We start from the raw sequence: 24,655 nt of genomic DNA on the forward strand, positions 1-24,655 counted from the left end.
GAGGGAGAGAGGGAGAGAGGGAGAGAGGGAGAGAGGGAGAGAGAGAGAGAGAGAGAGAGAGAGAGAGAGAGAGAGAGAGAGAGAGAGAGAGAGAGAGAGAGAGAGAGAGAGAGAGAGACTGTTAATTTTTTTATGTTGTCTTTTTCACACTAAGGAGATTTTCTCTCACTTCATCTCCATTCATACTTGTGCAACTTGTTATGTAACTTTGGACATCAAAGTCACATGACAATTTGTACCCTATGTTTTCCAATGATGAACCATTCATATACGTGAAAAATAATGTCGTTGTGACTTCAAAGTAGTTCATGCACTACTTTGGTCCAACTTTCATGCAACTTGAGGGCCATAGACTTCAATGTTAACCCTCAAAAGTTGCATGAAAGTCACACATGAATGTTTTACATGCAGCAGTGGGTCTGACTTTGCAGAGGGACAACAAGTCACATCGATCCAAAGTTGTGTCAACTTTTCATCAAAGTCATACAACTTTGGTTCCTGCAAGTGTGAATGGAGCCTTCCTGTCCTAAAGAGACCTCCCCAAAGTGATAGGAAAGTCACCTGAAAAGGTGTTCACAGAGGGTTTCTCCTCCCCTTCTGTTTTGGTGGCAGTTGGAAAATAGATATAAAGAGAGCCTGAATATCCCCAGTGAGATCAGATAAATAAAGAGATTTTGATAGATAGACTTTAAACGGAGATCAGACATGTCTATGTAACGAGAGGTACATGGAATTAGGCAGGCACACAAGCCATGGGTGTAATCCAATGTTCATGGCATGTGGAGGCATAATACTATACAAAATCTTTAAAGGACATTTATTGTACATACAAAATCATCAAGCAGCTAGAAGAGTAGTCACAATTGTGCCTTCTCTTCCAGACTGGAAACTTTACACCTTTTTCTAGGTTACTGACATATCACTGTTGGTTACTAAGTGACCTGATTAGGACACGGCGCAGCGGTACTGTGGAGCGTGCCCCGTGGCAATTTCTGTGACGCCAAATGTTGGTTGACATTAGCAGATAGAGGACAATCCCAGACTTTAAAGTGATGCCTGTCATAGCTGGTCATTTACACATGGATAATTTGTCTGGAAGGCAAGCCAAAAGACTGCAATGAAAATATATATATAAAAATATATACAGTATATGAATCAAAACTTAAATGGGTAAAACTCACACTCTTTGTCAATTATACAAGAAAACAATCATTAAAGTATCATTTGTACAGAAATAACAGGGCCATGGAAAAATGAAAGGGGAAAAATAATCTTTTCTCAGTAGGTAATAGTGTTATTTTGCTAATATTTGTTACTGTTATTGCAACATTTGTGGCAGAAAGGTTTGCGATAATGCTCACATTTCTGCATTCTGTCACAGGTGTATCCAATACATAAAGTGCCTACACTCTAACTGTGTGATCTACTTTTGGTTTACCAATAAACATTAGTGAGAGTGCCTCCAGGACTAGATATAAATTTATGTTGATATCACTAAACCATTATGTTGGTAAATTTATATGGCATTGTGTGGGGATAGCAAGATCGGATGGTGTTTGCAGCCAATTTTACATTGGGATCTCTTTATAAAGCATTTGTTGAATTAATAACACATACATTTGTGCAGGCTGCACAACTGTTGCCCGTAATTTCTGTAATAGAATATTTCTTATGATTGTAAGCTCCACCTAGTGGCCATAATACAATATAGTTTTCTCAAATACATCAGTGGGAAAATATACCACATTAGGGCCACTAGATGGAGCTAACAATCATAGCAAGTCTTTTATTACAAAAATTACGGCCAAAATTTGTGCAGCCTGCCTGAATGTGCCTGCCATTCGTCCAACAAATGTTACTTTAGCTGACAATTGCGAAGTCATGCGATGCTGTTCCCAAATAAAATGTATGTCATTTTTTCCCCACAAATGGAGCTTTCTTTTGGTGGTATTTTATCACCTCTGGGTTTTTTTTTTTTTTTTGTGCTATAAACAAAAAAATACCGACAATTTTGAGAAAAAAAAAAAAAAAAATATATATATATATATATATATATATATATATATAGAAAAAAAATCCCAATAAGCAAAACTGATTGGTTTGCACAAAAATTAGAGCATATACAAACTATGGGATATATTTATGTAATTTTTATTTATTTATTTATTTATTACTAGTAATGGCGGTGATCAGCGATTAATAGCGGGGCTGCGTTTTTGCGGCAGACAAATCAGACACTGACTGACACTTTGTGGGGACCAGTGAAACTAATACAGTGATCAGTGCTAAAAAATTTGCACAGTCACTATATTAATGACACTGGCTGGTAAAGGGATTAACATCAGGGGCAATCAAAGGATTAACTGTGTGCCTAGCCACTGTCTGTGTACTGTGTGGGAGGGGCTTTTACTAGGGGAAGGCATTGATCCATGTTCCTGCTACTGATAGAATGGCGATCCGCCTTGTTTACATAGGCAGATCACCATTCCGGCTCTCTGCTGAATGATCATCGAGTCCACCATACCCGCAGATCAGCTTCTACTGTATATAATCACAGCGGGAGCTGCTCGCCAGCTGCACACATGCCTGACCCAGACCTGGAAGTGCAGGAACACATACTAGGTAAATGATCCTACGTAGGATATGCTTGTTGCCGTATATGTAAGTTATATGATCAGCAAGCAGTTACATTTTTAAAGTAAATTTTTGGATTTTTTGAGTTGATTGATTTTTATTTTTATCTTTTGTGAGCAATTTAAGAAAGCTTCATTGTAATTTTCTTTTAAGATCAAATCAATATTATTTATATCTGTTGCTGTGGGGCCCTTAAACAGCGTGGAGCCCACAGATCGTTGCCTTCTCTGCCTATCTGTTAATTCAGCACTGGCCTGGCACCAAGGGCTGGCTAAAAAGAAGCAAGGAGTTTGGAGACCACTGGTCTAGAGCTCTGGATCTTCTGATCATTCTGACATGCAGTTTTCCTCTGCTTATCCATATGCTTAGTTTGAATTGACTGGGTTTGTGATATATACAGGTGTTGGACAAAAATATGGAAACACTGGGTAAAAGAATAAAATCGTAATATGGTGTTGGACCACCTTTGGCATCCAGGGCGGTCTGAATTCTCCTAGGAATTGAGAAATATTAGTCTTGCATGGTGAATAATGGAATCTGATAGCACTCAGCCCAAACCTTGTTCTCTAAATTGGACCATAGTGGCTCTATGAAAAGTCCAGCAACTGAGATGCCCAGGGAAGGTACTGGACTTCATCTGCATGCTCGTCCAATCACGATTTCACAACACCAGCTTTGTGAATCGGAGCATTATCATCTTGGTAAAGGGCGTTGTCTTCGGGAACAATGTCTGCACCAAAATGGTGGGCCAAAATGTGTACATAGTCGCTGGCAGTGACTCTACCTTTCAAGGTGATGATGGATCAAAACCATGATTACGCCACCACCATGCTTTATTCTTACCACAAGACTGTCTGGATCTTAAGCTTGGGACGGTGTTTGCAATTCGTAAACACATCCGGTGGTTGGGAACAGTTTTAAGCTCAAATCATCTGACCATAATATAATCTTCCATTGATTTCCTCCACACAGTTTTTGTGGATATGGGGTCACAGTGGAAGCAAAAGAAAATTACATGTCACAAAATGAATTTGTGACATAATAGTAGAGGGATGGGGAAAGCGGATTATTTTGGTGAGAACTATTTGCGAGCAATCAAATGATAAACTTGTAAAGGAAACAAGAAATAATTCTGCCGCATGGAGTTCAATACAGTGTCAGAGTTACAGCTGTATCAGAAAGTTTCATGGGTTACACTGAACATGATTCTGCCTGTACACTGTACATTCATTATTACTCATGAATAGGAGATATTTCGGTGACTCTTCATCAAAACATAATTTTGATATGGCTGCCCAAACCATGATTGCGCCAGGACCGTGCTTTATTGTTGGCACAAGACTGTCCTGATCTTAAGCTTGGGACAGTGTTTGCCATACGTAAACACATCCGGTGATTGGGAAACAGTTTCAAGCTCAAATCATCTGACCATATTACAATCTTCCATTGATAGGCAATAATTTATTGGTGTTGCACCACTCTCTGCTCTTCTGAGCATTAATTGTGGCCACTAGTGGTTTGGTAGTTGCAGCTCGCCCGTGAATGTTTTGCTCCGCACAGTTTTTGTGGACACAGGCTCACAGTGGAAGCAAAAGAATGCAAGGAATGGGGGGATAGCTTGTTTTAAGGCACCCCTTTCCCTCATGGGATGGTGACAGTAGGAGTTTTAAGCCCCCCCATTGATTGATTTCAATGGGGGGTTTTGTGATAGGTCAAAAAAAGGTCAGTTGATTGGGAATGTTCTGGAAGTTCTGGGGGTCCTCTTAGAGAGGTCATTTAAGGTCACCCGACTCCCCAGAACATTCCAGAAGTTCTGAGGACCCCTATTTAAGCAGGAGGCTGAAGGGGGTCTTTGCCAGTTGCCAGAGGATATTTGAAGAGCGCCCCACTGATTTTGGCTGATTTTTTTTTTACAGTTTTAAAGTATTTCTTAAATTAAAAAAGTTATGATGAACTGTTAATTGTTTATTTTTGTGAAAACCAATCGACAAGGGTACGATTGTTATTAATTCGGTTTGTTGTGTCTAGTCTTCTTTGTATGTTTGGAGTTTATGCCGACTACCGTCCCATGTTGCATCACTTCCGCTTTCAATGCAAAACATGTCGTCACCTTCACCCCCTGCAAATCATGTAAAGTTTCCATATTTTTGTCCAACTCCTGTATATACATATATACATCTTACTTTTTGGTTGCTCTTAAAATGGAGACAAGTGGTTAAGTTACATTCCTAGAAGCTTTACAGCATGTTAACTTGTAGTAAATGGGGCACTAACCATTTACAGGCTTTTTTCTGGGAAGAAAGCATAAGAATTCCCAACACACACTCCAAGCATCTATTAAACATTTCAGTACATAATAATTCACGAGGTCCTCACAGGCAGAACATTTAAATAAATGGCGGCAGCCTAAGAAAACATGACTGTATAATCTAGTAGCAATGCGGCTGAAGCAAGTCAATCTATTTCTATAAAACAAGTCACTATGCATTATAGAACACAGTAAAACATCTAATGAAATCAACTATGCTGAAAAAGTTTTCTCAAGTAGAAACACATTGGAATTCTGTTTTATATGCTAATGAATACAGCTGCCTGTTTGATGCAGTGCTATATCTTCTATTTCTTTATTTTAATAGCGTAAAGTTGATTTTTTATTTTTTTTTTCTCTGGCGATTGTCATGAATTTAATTTATTCAATAGTCTAGCGATACTGGAGGATGTTTACGAAATTACATGTCACAAAATGAATTCACAACATAATAGTAGAGAGATGGGGAAAGCGGTATTATTTTGGTGAGAACTACTTGCGAGCAATCAAATGATAAACTTGTAAAGGAAACAAGAAATAATTCTGCCGCAGGGAGTTCAATACAGTGTCAGAGTTACAGCTGTATCAGAAAGTTTCATGGGTTACAATGAACATGATTCTGCCAGCACACTGTACATTCATTATTACTCATGAATAGGAGATATTTCGGCGACTCTTCATCAAAGCGGAATTTTGATTAGGAGCTAGAAACATGAACTTTGAAAAAAAAAAATTTCTATTCTTTTTCTCTACATTCACAGGGTTTGTGCTTTGTGGGTTGTATTTAAGATCCTCACACAAAAGGCAAGCGGTGATGCTCTAGGCTCCTGTTGGTCCATGTCCGGTACCACTGGGGGTGCAGGCTAGGAGGAGATTGTCTCAGTTCCAGGGGAGGACTGGGCCAGGGGACAGGGGGGCCCCTTGGGCCACTCTGATTCCCCATTAAAAGGCTGCACTGCTTCTGCCACAGACATGCCTATAGGATTCCTGAGTGCGGGTTGAAGACAAGGACAAAACACAGCCCCCCCCCCCCAGCATTGATTGTGTAAACTGTGTCTGAGCAGAGGCTGGTTCCATGCCCCACTGGAGACTCTTCTGCCCTTGCCAGCCCCAACTGAGCCCCTTCAGCCCCCCCCCAACCTCCCCCTGCAGGCCAGGTTGGAAACCCAGGTTCAGTCGGTAAGTAGAGAGTATCGGGAGTAGTGCCTCAGCTTGGAATTGGGGTCAGGAGGAGGATTGGGAGAATGAAGAGTGAGAGGGGGGTGAGGGTGAGTGGGGGGGGGGCAAGTCGCTGCACCATTGGCCTCTGGTTTGTACTTGCTCCCTGGGCTGAAAGTTGCCAGTCTGCCCCTGCTCATTTCAGTAGATACATCTCTCATTCTGCACTCCTGTGACTCGTTTTCAGCTAAAGTCGGGATCCGCCCACATGCCTGGACTGGCAACTGGCTCTGCCTCTCAGTGAGCTGCTGAGAGCCTGAGCTGGCTGCTCCCACCCCCTCCACAGCCCAGTGCTCCAGTGAGCAAGGGGGAGGGGGCAGAGCAAAGAGCTGCTGACTAATAGTCAGCAGCAATAGTCAGCAGCTCTTCCCAGGGAGCTGTGAGAACCAAGCGATTGGCGGTGGTTAGATGCTGCATCCACCTAGGTAAGTATGACTCTATAAAAAAAAAACATCAATCTCCTTTTAGCGGCTACATGCTATTTTTTGGGCCGGTGTTCGTGGTTGGTAAAACTGCAGCTCAACTGCCTTTTTTTTTGGCATTCAAGCTACACATGTGAACAAAGCCTTTATTAAATAAACTCATTTTACCTTAAATACAAGCAGGAAAAAAGGAATCCTTGCAAGTGCCACACATCAAACAAAACCTATAGGTAACAAATAGTAAGAGATGCCTTAGCCCAGACTCCGTCCAGGCCACGCCCCAACATGTTTAGCCCAACCTACGGGAGCTAAATGTCTAAGCCCTGTGGGTGGGGTGAAATGTGTTGGGGGCATGGCCTGGACAGAGTCTGGGCTGAGGCATCTCTTACTAGTTACCTATGGGATTTCATTAAAAGTGTGGCACTTGGAATGATTATTTTTGCCTGCTTGTATTTAGGGTAATTCAGTTTATTTAAAGTAATTGTAAAGTCTCATTTTTTTTTTAAATAGCAAACATGTTATACTTACCTCCTCTGTGCAGTTGGTTTTGCACAGGGCAGTCCGGATCCTCCTCTTCTCTGGTCCCTCGGTGCTGCTACTGGCCCCTCCCTTCTATCGAATGCCCCCACAGCAAGCAGCTTGCTATGGGTCACCGGAGCTGAGCTGCAGCCTTGTGTGTCCATTCAGACACGGAGCTGTTGTTTGGCCCCGCCCCCTCTTTCCTGATTGGCTAACTGGCTTTGATTGACAGCCGCAGGAGCCAATGGCGCTGTGGCTGTATAACAGCTAATCAGGAGGGAGAGTCCAGAGGGGCCGAGGGACTATGGACATCGCTGGAGAGAGATGGGTCTCAGGTAAGTATTAGGGGGTGCTGGGGAGGCTACTACATCCAGACGATTTTTTTATCTTAATGCATAGATACATTAGGATATCAAAAACCTTCTGACTTTACAACTCCATTATTAAAGGCCTTGTTCACATGTGTAACTGGAATGTCAAAAAACAAGCAGGTTGAGCTACATTTTTACCAACCACAAACACCAACCCAAACACTAGCATGTAGCTGCCTAAAGGAGATTTATGTTTTCTTTTTATAGAATCATACTTACCCAGGTGGATGCAGCATCAGTCCAAACACCGCTGATCGCTTAATTCTCACAGCTCCCTGTCTTACTGTCAGTCAGCAGCTCTCTGCTCTATCCCCCCCGGCATTTACTGGAGTGCTGGGTTGTGGAGGGGGTGAGAGCAGCCAGCTCAGGCTCTCAGTGGCTAGCTGAGAAGCTGAGCCGGGTGCCAGTTCAGGCATGCTGGTGAATCCCGACTTCATTGTCGCAATCTTGCCAGAGCCTGGATCGGCTCTGTGACGTCCGCCGACAGCAGGCTTTAGCCCACTGTCTGCTGAAAACAGGTCGCAGGAGTGCAGAACGAACTGCACTCCTGTGATCCATTGGAGAAGTACAGCCAAACAAGCTTTCGCTGTCATTCTCCTTTAAGGCTGTAGAAATGTTGAGCTTCCCAGCTGCAGCAAAAATTAATCTTGATTTTGGCTGGCACTGCTGGCACCAAACAAGACTAATGCAGTTCTATAGGGCCATACTGCAGCTGTGATGCAGAAGTACAGAAAATGTAAGGATAAATCAGGTAGCAAGGAGGTGACATATCACCTTCTCACTGCCTTTCAAACACCTCTGAAAAGTGATCCAAGTGTAAACCAATTTTCAAATGAGTGGCAGTCCCTGCAGCACATGAAAACGAGCCCTAAGGGGCATATGTATGTGGCGACCACCAAAAACAGGGGGACTAATATTTCACCTCAAGGTGCGGGTTGCTATGCATGGCAAGTGGTGTAAAAGGTAGAAAAGATGCGTGCCAGTCACTTTTATGCTTGTAAAAGGTGAGTTTATTGCTCTCAACAGGTGAGAGAGAGTGGGGTAGGGCACAGGACACCCCTAGTCAAATAAAGCAGCAAACTATCAGATCAGCAGACTCCTAAAACCAAGGGTGTCAAACTAAATTTCATTGAGGGCCGCATTGGCATTATGGTTGCCCTCAAAGGGCTGGTTGTATCTGTAAGATTATGTATGCAGGGTTCAGGAGTGTGCTATATACATAGTGCAGGGTTCAGGAGTACGCTCTGTACAGAAGTGTACTGTGCACAGCGTGCAGAACTAAGAAGTGTACTGTGTACAGAGTGCAGAACTAAGAAGTGTACTGCGTACAGAATGTAGAGTTAAGGAGTGTAATGTGTACAAAGTGCTGAGTTAAGGAGTGCACTCTGTACAGTCTGCAAGGTTAAGGAGTGCGCTACATACAGAGTGCAGGGTTTAGGTGTGCAGTGTTCAGGTCTCTTTCACAGGCTGTCCACATCTCATTTCAACCCCTCCTCGGTTCTGACCTCTGCACCACTCTCCCCCAGACCCTACCTCTGCCCACATCTCCATCTACAGCCCTCATCTCTCCCATCACCCCCAAAAGATTCCTCGCGTTTCATACACCCAACCCCACTCTAGTACCTTCCAGCAGTGTAGGTGCCTCTCTCTCATTTGCAGGGAGATCATTGATAGTCATCTGTTTCTGCCATGAGTGCATGCAGGGCAGGCAGGTATATGTGAGAGCCGCGAGCCACCAAGGGGAAAGATGTCCTTGTAAACACAGAAGGCTTCTGTGTTTACAAGTGATAGCGGTGAGCGGGGAGCAAAGGGCGAGAGCCAGAGGTGGCAGCAACCCACATAAACATGCTCTCTTTGGCAGAGCCTTAGTCTTCAGGTCTACCAACGCAGCTGTTCCTCACACATCCACTCCAGACCAAGGTGTGGGTAGGAGGACCCTAAACCCCTGACCTCCCCAAATATTTATACTATTTCCCAGCATGCTCAGCAGCCAGAGAAACACCTACTGATTGGCTGAGAAAAGTATGCATATACAAATAGAACACCTAATGACATATGTATACACCAGTGAATGCAACATTCACCACACATTTGCAGGTGAATTAGTCACTGTAATTTAAAACAAATGCACTAGGAAAATGCAACCTGCTGTGAATGTTCAGTGATTGTCACATTCACAGCTTTATCAATGCAGCACCCTTGTCTTAAACATGGGCTACTAGTAAATTTAGCTGTGCTAGGTTGTAGTTAACCTGGCTGATTTATAGTCTTTATGATCATTTATGTTTTTTTCCTAAGCCTGGTTTAGCTGTGGTTCCTCCCTTCTGTCATTGGTGGCACTGGTACCTTTGGCATTAGTATGATGAGCTACAGCGAAGCTAGGTTAAAAATATGCCTAAAGCTGAGAGTGGGTGTATACCCACTGGGCCTGCCCATAGGCGTAGTAAAGCTTTTTTTTGCATAGTGTCCTCCTGCTGTAGGGGGCAGTATAACCCAATGGTTAAGAAGAATCAGGAGCCGTGTCCGTCAGTGAACGAAAGAGAAAAATGTGCTTACATTTAAAATCATAAATCAAAAATAGTGAAAATTAAAAGGTAAACAAAGCTGTAAATAAGAGATAAACATATTTTACAGCCAGGTCTGTCAAGTGTTGTGTATTTGGCACGTGCTGGTTAATCTAATATAGGTAGTGAATTAAGGACTTCTGTGTATGCTAGCTGTACATTTATGCACTGTGTGTGCATTATGTGTATATGTCTTTGCTTTTTTTTACATTTATAATTGATTTTTTCAAACTTTTTTTTTTTTTTTATTTAGTTTTACTTCACTTATAATTATAACTGTCACAAGGTGAGATATGATTTATGGAGCAATTAGGAATCTAAACCCTTGGTGCCTTGATGTGTGAGCTGCAGTTGGAGATCAGGGACACAGATTTTCCCCATCACTCAGAGTGGCACTCACACAATACCAAAAAATATTCAGGGTGATATGTCTAAAAATAACTTTACACAATATTGCCAACAAATTCTGAAAGTGACTATTACAGATCTTATATATTATAATTACCAATTTAACACTGAAAAAAGGCTGATCATTTTTATATTTTTTAAAATTAAAAATTTGGATTTAGAATTTATATATACACAATTATATTTATTTATACAATATATAACCTGTGAGTCCCGATAATTTACAGAACATGCTTTGTGAAATGCTTCAAACTCAAATTTAGAAGTAGCTGAATGAATTTCCAAATCTGACTCTTCCTGCAAGAGTTGAGCTTGGCCAGCCCAATCAGTTATAATCATAAGCAATCTTAGATTTTTCAGGAAAAGTTCCAATTTACCTATAACTTTAGCTACTAAAAATCTGGATTCAAGGATTATTCTGATGTGCGGCTTTAACTGAAGAAGTCCTCTGCTGATATGCTTTTATTCTTCACTTGCTCAGTTGGAATAGAACTGTAAGATTTTCCATTAACCCTTTGACGACCAGAGGCTTTTATTTGGTACACTGTTTTAACTAAACAAAAACTTGCGTGTATTTATTGAAAAGCTGCCAAATGGACAAAGATATGAAAAAATACAATATTGCAATCGTGGCCACCGGGCCCGCAAATTGGCCTCCCCCTGTGGGGAATTGGCACGCAGGTACGTTGTTCGTATATGTACGGCGGCTGGTTGGCAAGTGGTTAAATGTACTGTATTTTTTTTTTTTTTACTGATGGCTACTGTTAAAGTGGCTCTAAAGGCAGAAGTTTTTTTTTTTTACCTTTCACAGCATTAGGGTAAAAAACCTTTTGTATGCAGCCTCCCCTCCAGTCCCACTTATACTTGCCTGAGCCTGATCTTGGTCCAGTGCTGTGCCCAAGAGCTGATAACTAGCACTCTGCTCAGGCAGCTGAACTGCATTTAGTTTTCTTTCCTATAATCCTGACACCCCCTTATGATTTATGCATTTGCTGTCAGCGCTGAGTTCATAGAGGTGATAGAATGGCCTGTTAGCTTGACACATAGCCTGATGTTTTTGCTCTAATGTCATGAGTAGAAAACAGATATTTGACCCATCTGTAGAGTCAATAACCTGCAGCAGCTGGTATGGAGAAGGGCAAAGTGGCAGCAGAATATCACATGGGCTGCCAGTATGGTAAGTGCATTGCCTCTTCTTTTATTATTATTATTTCAGGTACTTATATAGCGCTTTCAATTTACGCAGCGCTTTTACATATACATCGTACATTCACATCAGCCCCTGCCCTCAAGGAGATTACAATCTAAGGTCCCTAACTCAAATACATACACAGTAGGGCCAATTTTTTTTTTTTTATACAGGATCCAATTAACCTACTAGCATGTCTTTGGAGTGTGGGAAGAAACCAGAGTACCCAGAGGAAACCCACACAGGCACAGGGAGAACATGCAAACTCCAGGCAGGTAGTGTCTTGGTTGGGATTCAAACCACCAACCCTCTTGCTGCTAGGTGAAAGTGTTAACCACTACACCACTGTACAAGGCATTCTTTCTGTACAAGTGACCATGTAGTGATAGGGTTACTTTGAACTCTTAGCTCTTTTGAGAAAGGTATAGTGAGCGTAGCAGGTATTCAACCCATCAGAATAATCAAATACTTGCAGCGGCTGGGGACAAGTAAAGCAGCACATGGGTCACTGGAATGGTAAGAATATTGCCTATTCATTTATGGGGCATTCATTCTGTACAAGAGACTGTGCAGTGACTTCTTAGCGCATGTGAGATAAGTACGGTGGAGGAAACAGGTAATCAGCCCCTCCAAATTGTCGAATACCTGCAACCATCAGGGTAGATGCAGAGTGGTAGAATTTAATACATGGGTTCTGGGAAAGGTAAGTACACTGCCTATTCTTTTACAGGGCATTCATTCTGTACAAGTAATCATGTAGTGATCTTAGCGCACCTGAGATAAGTACAGTGGAAGAAAGAGGAATTTAGCCTCTCTGAAGAGTCAAATACCTGCAACCACCTGGGGAGAAGCAGAGTGGTGGCATTTAACAGATGGCTCTGGAAAAGGTAAGTACATTGCCTATTCTTTTAAGGGGCATTCATTCTGTGCAAGTGACTGTGTAGTGAGGTCTTAGCACATCTGAGATAAGTATGGTAGAGAAAACAGGTATTCAGCCCCTCCAAAGAGTCCAAAGTCTGCAACCACCAGGGAAGAAGCAGAATGGTAGCTTTTAGTACATGAGTTCAAAAAAGGTCAGTACATTGACAAAGGTCAGTACATTGCTTATTCTTTTACAGAGAACTATTTCAGTACAAGTGACCATGTAGTGACCTCATAGCACACCTGAGATGGGTACAGTGGGGTAAAAGAAATGTAACCCCTCTGAAGAGTCAAATATCTACAACCACCTCAGGAGTAGGGATGATCGAATGGTTCGGGTCGACCATCGGTCCGGCCCGAACATTGGGTGTTCGAGGTTCAGCCGAATTTAGAACTTTTTGCCCAAAACGTTCGGAATTCGGCAACCAGAACCGACCAAAATGCAATGGTTCAGGAAATGGGCTTTAAAAGCCTGTGATTGGACCAGAACCATTAGCAAAAGCCAATTGAGGGGGCAGAGGAGAATGCTAGGAATGTGATTGGAGTGACTAGGGGGTCCCTAGGCCAATCATTAGTGAATACACCCCCCAGTATATAAGATAGCCCCCGCCAAATTCCTGGCATTGTTATACAGGACATGGAAGAGAGTGGAAGCAGTTCTGCTAATTTTACTTTAAAAGTGTCATTTAGCATTTATTAGTGTGAGGAAAGGGATATCTAGTGTAGTTAGAGTGCTCTTTTACACTTTAGTTAGCTTCAAAAAATGTGGTTTCTGTAGGGAAAGTGTGAAGTGTCAGGGTGACCGTAATGTAGTGTAGGGTTAACTGACTGCTATGGCAGGGTGACTAAACCCTTCCATATCAGGGTGACCGTAATGTAGTGTAGGGTGAACTGACAGTGACTGCTATGGCAGGGTGACCAAACCCTTCCATATCAGGGTGACCGCTATAGAGAAAAGATAGTTTCTCTCAAGTCACTTTCGCTGCAGTAATGTGGCTTCGCCCCTGTCAGCTTGCTTTTTGGCTGCAGGCGCCTATAGTAATTTTTTGAGCACATGTTTGGAGTCAGGCATGACATCTGAACATATGTATAGGGGGTATATATACACACACATGTCTGTATATATACACCTGCACATATATAGGTGTGAAAGGAGCAGAAAAAATTACTTGCGCTAATGAAATAATTAACACCAATATAGTTACGCTCCTATCACACCTATATATGTCTAGGTGTGTATATACATATAAGTATGTGTGTATATACACCACTATACACAAGTTCAGATGTTTTGCCTGCCTCCAAAGAACCCAAAAAAATGCCCAAAAAAACACTAGCATCAAAAAAAAAAAACGCCCAGGTGTGTTGTTGCAGGAATTTTTTTGGGGTTTTTGGAGGCAGGCAAAACATCTGAACGTGTGTATACGGGTATATATAACACTATACACAAGTTCAGATGTTTTGCCTCCCTCTAAAGAACCCAAATAAATGCCCAAAAAAACGCCTGCTACTAAACTGGCAAGGTGTGAAAAGCGAGAAGCCACTAACCTGTTCTATAATTGCACCAATACAAATGATCTTTTTTATGGTTCTGGACATGCTACAGAGCTGAAACTTCACAGGTACACCTTTTAGACCCCCCAGACACAAAATCACACAAAAAAAGTTCTTCAAATTCTTTGGATTTAGTGTCTGGGGGGTCTAAAAAGTGTACCTGTGAAGTTTCAGCTCTGTAGCATGTCCAGAACCATAAAAAAAGATTGTTTGTATTAGAACACTTATAGCACAGGATACTATTTCACACCTTGCCGGTTTAGTAGCAGGCGTTTTTTTGGGCATTTTTTTGGGTTCTTTAGAGGCAGGCAAAACATCTGAACTTGTGTATAGTGGTATATATACCCGTATACACAAGTTCAGATGTTTTTCCTGCCTCCAAAGAACCCAAAAAAAGCCCAAAAAAATGCTTGCTACTAAACCGGCAAGGTGTGAAAAGCGAGAAGCCACTAACCTGTTCTATAATTGCACCAATACAAATGATCTTTTTTATGGTTCTGGACATGCTACAGAGCTGAAACTTCACAGGTACACCTTTTAGACCCCCCAGACACAAAATCACACAAAAAAAGTTCTTCAAATTCTTTGGATTTAGTGTCTGGGGGGTCTAAAAAGTGTACCTGTGAAGTTTCAGCTCTGTAGCATGTCCAGAACCATAAAAAAAGATTGTTTGTATTAGAACACTTATAGCACAGGATACTATTTCACACCTTGCCGGTTTAGTAGCAGGCGTTTTTTTGGGCATTTTTTTGGGTTCTTTAGAGGCAGGCAAAACATCTGAACTTGTGTATAGTGGTATATATACCCGTATACACAAGTTCAGATGTTTTTCCTGCCTCCAAAGAACCCAAAAAAAGCCCAAAAAAATGCTTGCTACTAAACCGGCAAGGTGTGAAAAGCGAGAAGCCACTAACCTGTTCTGTAAGTGTTCTAATACAAACAATCTTTTTTTTCTGGTTCTGGACATGGTACAGAGCTGAAACTTCACAGGTACACTTTTTAGACACCCCAGATACTAAATCCAAAGAATTTTTTTTTTTTTTTTTTTTTTTAATTTTTCCAATAATTGGCTCTCTATCAAAAATGACAATTTTTAAGAACTTTTTTTTGTGTGATTAATAGTCCCTGGGGTATGACCCAGAACCCTAGGCACTTTTTAGGGACATTTATTGGGTTTTAGGGCTTCAAAATGGTGTTTTTTGATTACTGAAGTTCGGGTCCAATTGATTTCAATGGGGTTCTGAAATCCGGGCCGAACTTTCTGGAAGTTCGGATGTTCTGGCCGAACCAAACTTTTGAAAAGTTCGATCATCCTTACTCAGGAGAAGCAGAGTGGTAGCATTTAACACACGGCTCCGGAAAAGGTAAGTACCTTGCCTATTCTTTTACAGGGCATTAATTCTGTACAAGCAGAGCTTTTTTTCAGATGGAACTTGGTGAAACTCAGTTCCACCACCTCTGGCTCAGGCCCTCTGCTCCCTGCTCACCACTATCACTTGTAAATACAGAAGTCCGGCTTCTGTATTTACAAGTGACAGCTTGTCTCACTACAGCTCCTACAAATCTGATCTCCTTAACAGCTCCTACTGAGTGCAGGATGGGGACAGAGGAGATTCAGGTGCCCGGGGTGTAGTGGAGATGCCTACACCCCTACTGGATGATCTCCCTGCAAGTGAGAATGGTGGGCCCCCTACAGTGTATGGGGAGGTAATAGAGCAGGCTGAGTGCTTCAGCTTAATAAAGAAACAAAAGAAAGATGTGGATATGGAAGATGGGGGAGCTTTTATAGAGGAGGGGTGGAGAAGATGGGGCAGTGGAAGTGGGGTTGCATGCAGAAGTCAGAGTTGAAGAGGGGTGAAAGTGGGACGGGGATAGGGGATGCAGCTGTGGAAGAAGGCTGAACTCTGCAGTCTGTATGCAGTACACTCCTGAAGTCTACACTATGTTCCTAATGCACTGCCAAATTCTGCATGCATGTTGCACACACCTGAACTCTGCGCTCTGTGTGTAGCCCCCCCCCCCAACTCTGCCCCTGGTATCTAATGCACACCTGGCATTTTGCGCCCCTTTAAGATCCTCCCATTGTTAGCGAAATTTGACCACAGCTACTGTTTGATGCAGTTTGGAGGGTGTGTGTGTGTTGGGGAGGGGGGGGTGGGGGGTGGGGGATCGTGGTTGAGTTCCTGCACCTATTTTCTGAGAAAAAAAGCCCTGTGTACAAGTAACCAGGTAGTAAGCTCTTAGAGCACCTAAGGATGGTGGAGGAAACAGGTATCCAACCCCTCTGAAGAGTCGAATGCCTGCAACCAACAGGGGAGAAGCAGAGTGATGGCATTTAACACATAGGTTCTAGGAAAGGTAATTATATTGCCTATTATTTTACAGGGCATTCCTTCTGTACTACTGACTATGTAGGTATAGGGCCACCTTGACCTCTTGAGATAGGTACTTTTCAATACACAAAACTTTTATTTGCAAAACCACAATTCATTTCAGTCTAATTTTTGCTGAGAAAATAAAGACACGACTGCATCTTTGGTTTCTGCAGTACAGTGATTTAAACTCAGTGATCACTGCCCTTTAAGCATTCCTTAGTATGTGAAACCCACAGAAGCAGAAATACTAATTGCACCTCCAATGTGTCCATAACTCAGCTGAAGCAATTAAATTGCACATTTCCAGTAATGAAACATAAATAAAAACAGTGTGCAAAATGTTATATTCCATATGTGACTCTGTCACAGAAGAACAGGATTCTCAGCAACCTCCATCTTCACAGCGGCACCACCTAGAGTTACCTATAATTGCCAGATGACATTAAGAACTGGCTCTCCACAGGTGTCTGCAGCAGCTTTAATTAAGTGGCCGTGGGTACAATTCCATAACCCTCATGGGTATACAGCAGGGGCTGCCAAAGTTATCAAGAATTTCAGAGTTAAGCCACATTCCTGACTATCATAACTGGTCCTCTTGTGAATGACATGGAAGATAATTAAGAGGCTTATAAAAAAAAAAAAAAGGTATTTGGAAATTGTACGTTACATTATCACGAGAGAATAAGCAAGTTTGTTCTGAATATACGATTTTTTTTACATATGATGAACAACACATGTAAAGTGTCTAACGGGACACCTAAACATTTTATTTTAGACATTTGTGAAGCTGAGCTTGGTAGATGTTCCAAATACTACTGCCTGGCCACAGCTCCTGACTCTGTATTTGTGAACCAGAGCGTTCCCACCCACCTTTGCATTCCCCTGCATCTCCTTTTATTAAAAAAAGAAGATACAATAAAGGTGGAGTAAGCCACTCAAGGGCCGATTAATCACCAACAGAATTCCCAAGAAGTATAAAAAACTGTCAAGTGGTTTAACATTTCATTATCAATGATAAAATGAAATATTTGATTTGTGTGGAATGACTTTTTGAAGTGCAACTCTAGGCATGCACAGTTCAAATATATAGAAGAGGGCTGTTTTTCCTGCCAAATGATTTGTATTTCTGTCCATCAGGTCCTAAGATTTACACAGGCCTGCCAGAGAGTACAGCCAAACCGGAGACCTGAAGACCCTGTCATTTCTCCAGCCTGTGAAGAACACCCCCCTCCAGAACTCTCGAACATGGAAAAATTTTTACCCGAACCGTGAATCCTATTAAAGTCTATGTGAAAATAAAAATGAAAGATTCCCTTAAATAAAGTGCTTGGGGGGTCCCCTTAGTCTGCCTGTAAGGTGGTGCATCTGTATTGTGTAATGAACCTGCTGCAGCAAAACTGACATATATAAAGAAAAAAAAAGCCATTACTGCCATTACAAAAATGTTAGCAAAACATTGTGGGGGTCCCCCCTAAACCATACCAGGGCCTTTTGGTCTGGTATGGATTTTATGGGGAACCCCATGCCAGGCCAGGAAAGGGGGGGACAAGTGAGCGCCCCCCTCCTCCTGAACCATACCAGGCTACATGCCCTCAAAACGTGGGGGGTGCTTTGGGGTGGGGGGGTCTGCTGGTGCATGCTTGGCCGGTGACATCCCATGGGAGTGGTTCCATCAAGTGACATCGCCAGGTGGCTTCACCCCCTACCTATTTAGGAACTGTCAGACTGTGGAGCAGGCAGTTGGCAGTTAACCTTTTTTTTGCGGTAGCAGCACAATCAAATCTCCCCCACGGCGAGCATGGGGGACAAAAAGGGTGGATATATAAACTGGTACAAAAACCCAAGACTACTACAAATGAGAACAAAAGAATAAACAAATGTGTAAGTAGCTATAGGGGAAGGGAGAGGAAAAGAAAGTGGATGAAAAAAGGGGGGTGAAGGAAAAAGAAAAGTGAAGGAAAGGAAGGGTGGGGGAAAGGAAGAAAGAGGGAGAGTAAAAAAGGGGGATTAGGGAAGGGCTATAGCTACTTACACATTTTCTTATAATCTTTTTCTCATCTGTAGCCTTGGGTTTTTGTACCAGTTTATAACCACCCTTTTTGTCCCCCTTCCTCTCCCTGCCTCCTTCTCCCCTCCCACCAGCTGTCACTTCCGCCCATTGCCTCCTCATTTTCCTCCCACCAGCTCTGCCAGGTGCCTTCCCCGCCTCCTCCTTTCTCTCCCACCAGTTATGCTGGGTGCTTTGCCCACCTCCTCCTTTCTCTCCCGCCAGCTCTTCCGAGTGCCTTCACCACCTCCTCCTCCCCTCCCAACAGCTGCAGAGGGTCTGTCATCCTACATGGTCCGGCCACCTGCTTGTCAGCAGCGGCTGCGGGCGGTTCTCCTTTAGCTGCTCCTCTATATTTTCCTGGCTGTCACATCTGCTCCCTTTATCCCTGGCCAGGAGCTTGTTGTTGAGCCATCCATCTGAGATCCTCTCCACACATAGCAGCATAGACATGTGAGCGAAGAATCTAAATTCCATTTGACAATAAAGTGAACTACTTCTATCAGTTGGAACTTTGTTTAGTTTTCTCCTTTGCCCACTGTTTCCCATATTGGTGATATACACACAAGCTTGGCTTGGTATATACAGCGGTATTTTGGGCTGTTATGCAGAGACTGTATACCATCTTAATTCAAGATGTCTATACATTAAGGATTTTGCACTAAAAGATAAAAGAACTATATGTTAGATATTACTTTTGCATTTATTAATTCACTAAATAACAATAAATGTATTCATACTTTTATTTCTTTTTTTGTTTATTTTTACTTAAGTGTTATTATAATTAGTATTATTACCACCCATCTACCAAGGCTTTGCCCTAATTCCTTTTATGAGAGACTATGAGGCAATAGGTATCAGTAATTGGTATCCATGAGTGCTTTAAAAAATGTTACGGTACTCATACTCGGTGTTTAAAAAATGGTATTGGTGCATCCCAACTTTATAATGTACCTCAGTACAAAGATTTATCATGAAAAGGAAAACAATGGGTCTTCTCATACACATTGGAAAATGCAGCAAACTATATAACAAGCCATTTGGAGTGCTTGAGTCCTAGCAGAAGCTCTGCATACCTCAAACCCCAGCGGTCTTCCAACATTATCCTTAGACATCTTCCATGAAACAAGGATCTCCGAGGCAGACAAGCCTGTTGCTTTCATATCTATGGGCGCAGTGCTTGGCTCTGCAGAAGGAATGACATAGAAACATTACACCACATTGTCCTTTTCAAAGTGGGCATTTATCTTTTCCCCTTAGAAATCCCCTTAGATCTGTTACATGCTGATACATTTCATCTCAACAAATATGCTTTTTCTCAAAGTCATCTTATCCATCCATATTTATACCACTTCTATTCTTAGTTTACTTTGTACTTAAAATGTCCTTGGACTAATTTGTGATGTAGAAGTGTGTTCGATTTTTAGATGAGGCAAGACTTTGCCCTCATTCCTTTTATGAGAGACTATGAGGGGAATTTACTAAAACTGAGGAAGGTGTGCAAGGCAACCAATCATATTCTATCTTCAGCTTGTGCAGTAACCTCTGGAAATGAAAGCTTTTCAGGTTCTGGCTGCTCCAGTCTTCCCTTCTATATCTGCCATTTTGTGCAAAATACAGATTTGCTTTACATTGAAGGTCTGCATGCTTCTCTTTGGAGTTTAAAGTGTAACTTAAGGCAAAACTTTTTTTGTAAAGATAGTTGGATAGTAAGATAGAGTTAAAATCCCCATCAGTTTATTTATTTTTTTTACATCTGTGTCCTATTGGGGAGATTTTCCTTAACTTCCCATCCCAAACCCAAAACAGGAGGAGATAGGAAATCTCTCCAAAGTGAGGGAATCTTTGTATCAGGACCTGGGCCTGAGCCTGCAACCTCTGTAATGTCTGCCTTTGGCTCTTCTCGCTGTGCCACCAGGAATGATAGACAGCTCCCTGATTCCTTAGACAACCTTACCTTGTGACTTGTTTTTCTTGAGCCTTGAACCCTTTGCTTCTCCCATGAACTTCCTAATTTAAGACATTTAAGTTTCTGCATTTCCTGTTTGCCAGATTATTGTACTCTCTACGGGCAATATTGTACTCCTTGCAAACCTACTGTTACTACTTATTACCAGCCCTTGGCTTGTTCATGAACTTCGCTTCTACCTGATCCCATTCAGCTACTAATTGTTACTAATCTTTGGCTTAGCTACTTACTACACTTTTGCTTTACACCTATCTGCTACATCTGCTACTGGACCCCAGCTTGTTCACCTCCTGATGGAGGCTGTCCTGAGGGACACAACTTAGTACTAACATGCACAGCAAAATCCATCTTCGCTATCAGGAGCTCTGGCGAATATCGGTTAATGCTTAGATTCCATGCCTCAGGTGAGCTTTTGTCATCTGCTAGGGGGATCTGCTTGTACATTTAAAGCTGAATACCTGTAAACTGCTCTACTGGTACAGCAACTGGTCTCCAAGCCTGGCCCCAGACCATGACACCCAGTGCATTCTGTCTCTTCTGCCATAAACTGCTTCTTCCTGTCTGTCAGTGTTAATGTACCCTAAGCCACACATACATAGCTCAGCGTTCATTTACAGCACCCCTGTGTGCCGCAATAATGTGTCTCTTGTGTGTATTCAAGAGGCCAGACAGGCCAAACCTGGAAGGAAAACCAGGAGAAGATAATAAGAGCACTGACAGTGCAGTGCTGGAGGGCATCATCTGACAGGTAAGTCTGCCATAATTGTACTAATATGTAGTGAATGCTAGCACGTTATGGCTAAATGATCATGGGGACCCATTTATAAATAAAAAAAAGTAGCTGAGTTAAATTTTGCTTTAAAGGAATTGTCAGGCCCTCTGATGGAAAAATCAGCCACAGATCTTGTGGGGATACAGAATTATAATAATAGGATAGAACGGTGTGAGACTTTATTTAGGGTTTTAAAGCTAAACTTCAGATCCAGAAGATAGTCTGCAGGTGATGACCATGATCTGCAGCACTAGATTCCCAGTCCTCTGCACCTGAAAATGGTGTCTGCAAATGACTTAGTTATATGGCTTAGGTGAGTTATTCTTTGGAATTAAAAGGAATTGCCTAGAGATGGGCTTTAAGTTTACTTACTTACTTACTATATCCTCAACTGCTGCCCTGCTCGGCTATCATGCCGCCTGAGAAATACTCAGCATTTCCAGGAATGGGGAACCTGTGACACTGCCCACCTCTCCTCAATGCAGTGGGCAATTACAAGGCCAGGAACTGTCAGATAGAGGCAAGAGGGAAGGGCATGCACAACAGGTTGAAACTTATAGTACCAGAAATGCAGAAATCCATTTTAGGTTTTTTGTAGTGCGTTGCAGTAATGACCAGGTTTCCTAAATGCACATTATGTGCATTATGGTGCCATTCATGGTACCCTTGTGCACTAAGGAAACACAGCTCCAACACAAAAGCATTGCAGCACACCGCAGTGTATGGTAAGTTACTACTGTGCATTGTGGTGTGCTGCATTGCCAATAATAGTGTAATTCTATGGTGCATGTTTTGATGTACTGCTAGTGTTAGGAGAATAGTTCATGGGAGAGCAAAGAGTTCAAGTTTCAATGGCAATCAAGACACAAGGCAGGGTTGTCCAATAGATCCGACAGGATTGTCTAATATATCAGGCAGGATGCGGTCCAGCATCCCATATAGCTCAGTGAGAAGAATCAATGCCAGATGCTGAATTGGTCCCAGGTTCAAGCCCAGGTCCTGACAGCAAGCCTATTTATTAAAAAAGGAGGCCCTAATGCAACACACAATAATGTGCAGGATAAAAAAAAAACATGCTTTAATTCAACACACCTGGACACCAAGGCATAAATCAGCCAACATCTCAAACGCCCTTTTAAATATACAAATGTTAAAACCCCAAATTATAGTTCTCTGTGCGATTCTGCCATGTGACCTCTATGAAATTCGGTGTCATGCAGTAAATTAGTAAGCAGTAAATTTTATGCAGAGGTAATATGAATTATCAGTGAACATCTGACAGGAACATACATGGCTTTATGAGATATCAACGGACATAAAAAGGCAGTACAGAACAGCTAAAACTTTACCATTTATCTCTCTGTACATGAACCCTAGGGTCACAAGCTCAATGTTGTCACTATGTAGCGGTTATTTTAAAAGCTTTCTTACCAAAGTATTGCTATGTTTTTAGATAATCATCTGGTTTATTTTCTACCTACAAATGTATTCAGTTCTTTAATATCTGTGATGTTTATGAAGGTCAAGGGAAGAACATATTCCCACATTCATGTGATGGTTTTGAAAGGCTGTTTTTTATTATTACAAAAATAAACATTAAATAAGCGATAGATAACTTGCGCTTATGTGTAAAATGTTGTGGCTATCGATAAAATTAAAATGAACTCCTAAGGGCCTATTCACATGCTATACTGCAGGGCAAGGCAACATGTGTATTTGCATTGACATTTATTTGAAATGGCAGGTCCTACATAAAGCACCTGCACTACAACATGATGGGTGTTGTGGTACACCATGGGGAAAAAAATAGAGCCAAAGCAATTCCTGCTAGCTTGGGGCTCATTTACAATACATTATAAAATAGTACTTTAATTACCAGCACACCCCTCTTGTCATCTGCTTAGACAATTAGACGGTCATGTCATGATGGTGCCGCAGCTTACCAGTCCTTAGTTTTAACCAATACCTACTTAAGTTTGGGTTTACGTACATTCAAATTGCAGGCAACCTCATTCCAGACTTTGTTTTTCGTTCCACTTGATGATGTGTACATAAAATCAATAAAATAATATTATGCTTTGCAGAATGAAATGTGTAATGGCATATTACTTATGTTTGTAAGCGCCATCTGTCAAGTAAAGTCTGCATGGATGTTAGGTGGATAGTCTAAAGCCCCGTACACACAATCAGAATATCGTACAAACAATCCAGCTTTTGACGCGATTGATAATCTGATCGTTAGTACACAGCTTTCGTCTGAAATTTTCTGAAGGGACAAACACCAAAAATTTCCCCGTACGAAACCAGATCGTACAATTTTTGTTTAACCACTTCTGGACCGGAAGGTTTTACCCTCTTAATGACCAAGCCCTTTTTTTGCAATTTGGCACTACATGACTTTAACTGGTAATTGCACGGTCATGCAATGCTCTACACAAACAAAATATATGTCCTTTTTTTCGACACAAATAAGGCTTTCTTTTGGTGGTATTTGATCACCTCTGCGGTTTTTATTTTTTGCGATATAAATGAAAAAAGACCGAACCTTTTGAGAAAGAATTACATTTTTCTACTTTTTCTTATAAAAAAATATCCAATAAACTACATTTTTGTCATACATTTAGGCCAAAATGTATTAAGCTACATTTCTTTGATAAAAAAAATCTCAATAGGCGTATATTTATTGGTTTGCGCAAAAGTATTAGCGTCTACAAACTATGGTGTATATACTGAAGTTTACGCAGCTTTTACTTCCTGACTGCCTATCTAATTTCTTGAAGTGCTAAAATGGCAGGGCAGTACAAAACCCTATCAAATTACCCCTTTTTTGGAAAGTAGAAACCCCAAGGAATTTCCTGAGAGACATGTTGACCCCATTGAATATTTAATTTTTTGTCACAAATGTTTGAAAAATGACAAAAAAAATAAAATAATTGTCATTGAAATGATAAATTGCTTACACATGCCATGGGTATATGTGGAATTACATCCCAAAAAACATTCTGCTGCTTCTCCTGAGTATGGGGATACCCAATGTGTGAGACTTTTTGGCAGTCTAGCCATGTACAGGACTCTGAAAACCAATCACCGCCTTCAGGCTTTCTAAGGGTGTAAATTGTTGGTTTCACACCTCACTACCTATCACAGTTGTGGAGGCTCTTAAATGCCAAGAGAGCACAAACCTCCCCCAAATTACCCCTTTTCGGAAAGTAGACACCCTAAGCTCTTTGCTGAGAGGCATGTTGAATCCATGGAATATTTTATATTTTGCCATAGGTTTTGGGAATATGGCAATTTTTTTTATTTTTTTTTACACAAAGTTGTCACTTAAATGATATATTGCTCACACATGCCATGGGTATATGTGAAATGACACCCCAAAAT

The 24,655-nt window shown here is 41.7% G+C and overlaps 1 protein-coding gene across 3 annotated transcripts in view; it reads right to left on the bottom strand.

Moving 5' to 3' along the window:
• The window catches only part of CNTN5 (contactin 5), a 2,223,160-nt gene that overhangs the window by 35,550 nt on the left and 2,162,955 nt on the right, over positions 1-24,655 (bottom strand). For all 3 annotated transcript variants that reach the window (XM_082244684.1, XM_082244682.1, XM_082244683.1), the window contains one exon: positions 19,607-19,716. In XM_082244684.1, the coding sequence (XP_082100810.1) occupies positions 19,607-19,716 (110 nt within the window). The remainder of the gene's footprint in view (positions 1-19,606; positions 19,717-24,655) is intronic.

The sequence above is a fragment of the Pelophylax lessonae genome (assembly GCF_965119305.1).
Source record: "Pelophylax lessonae genome assembly, chromosome: 2".
In the NCBI taxonomy this organism is placed as follows: domain Eukaryota; kingdom Metazoa; phylum Chordata; class Amphibia; order Anura; family Ranidae; genus Pelophylax; species Pelophylax lessonae.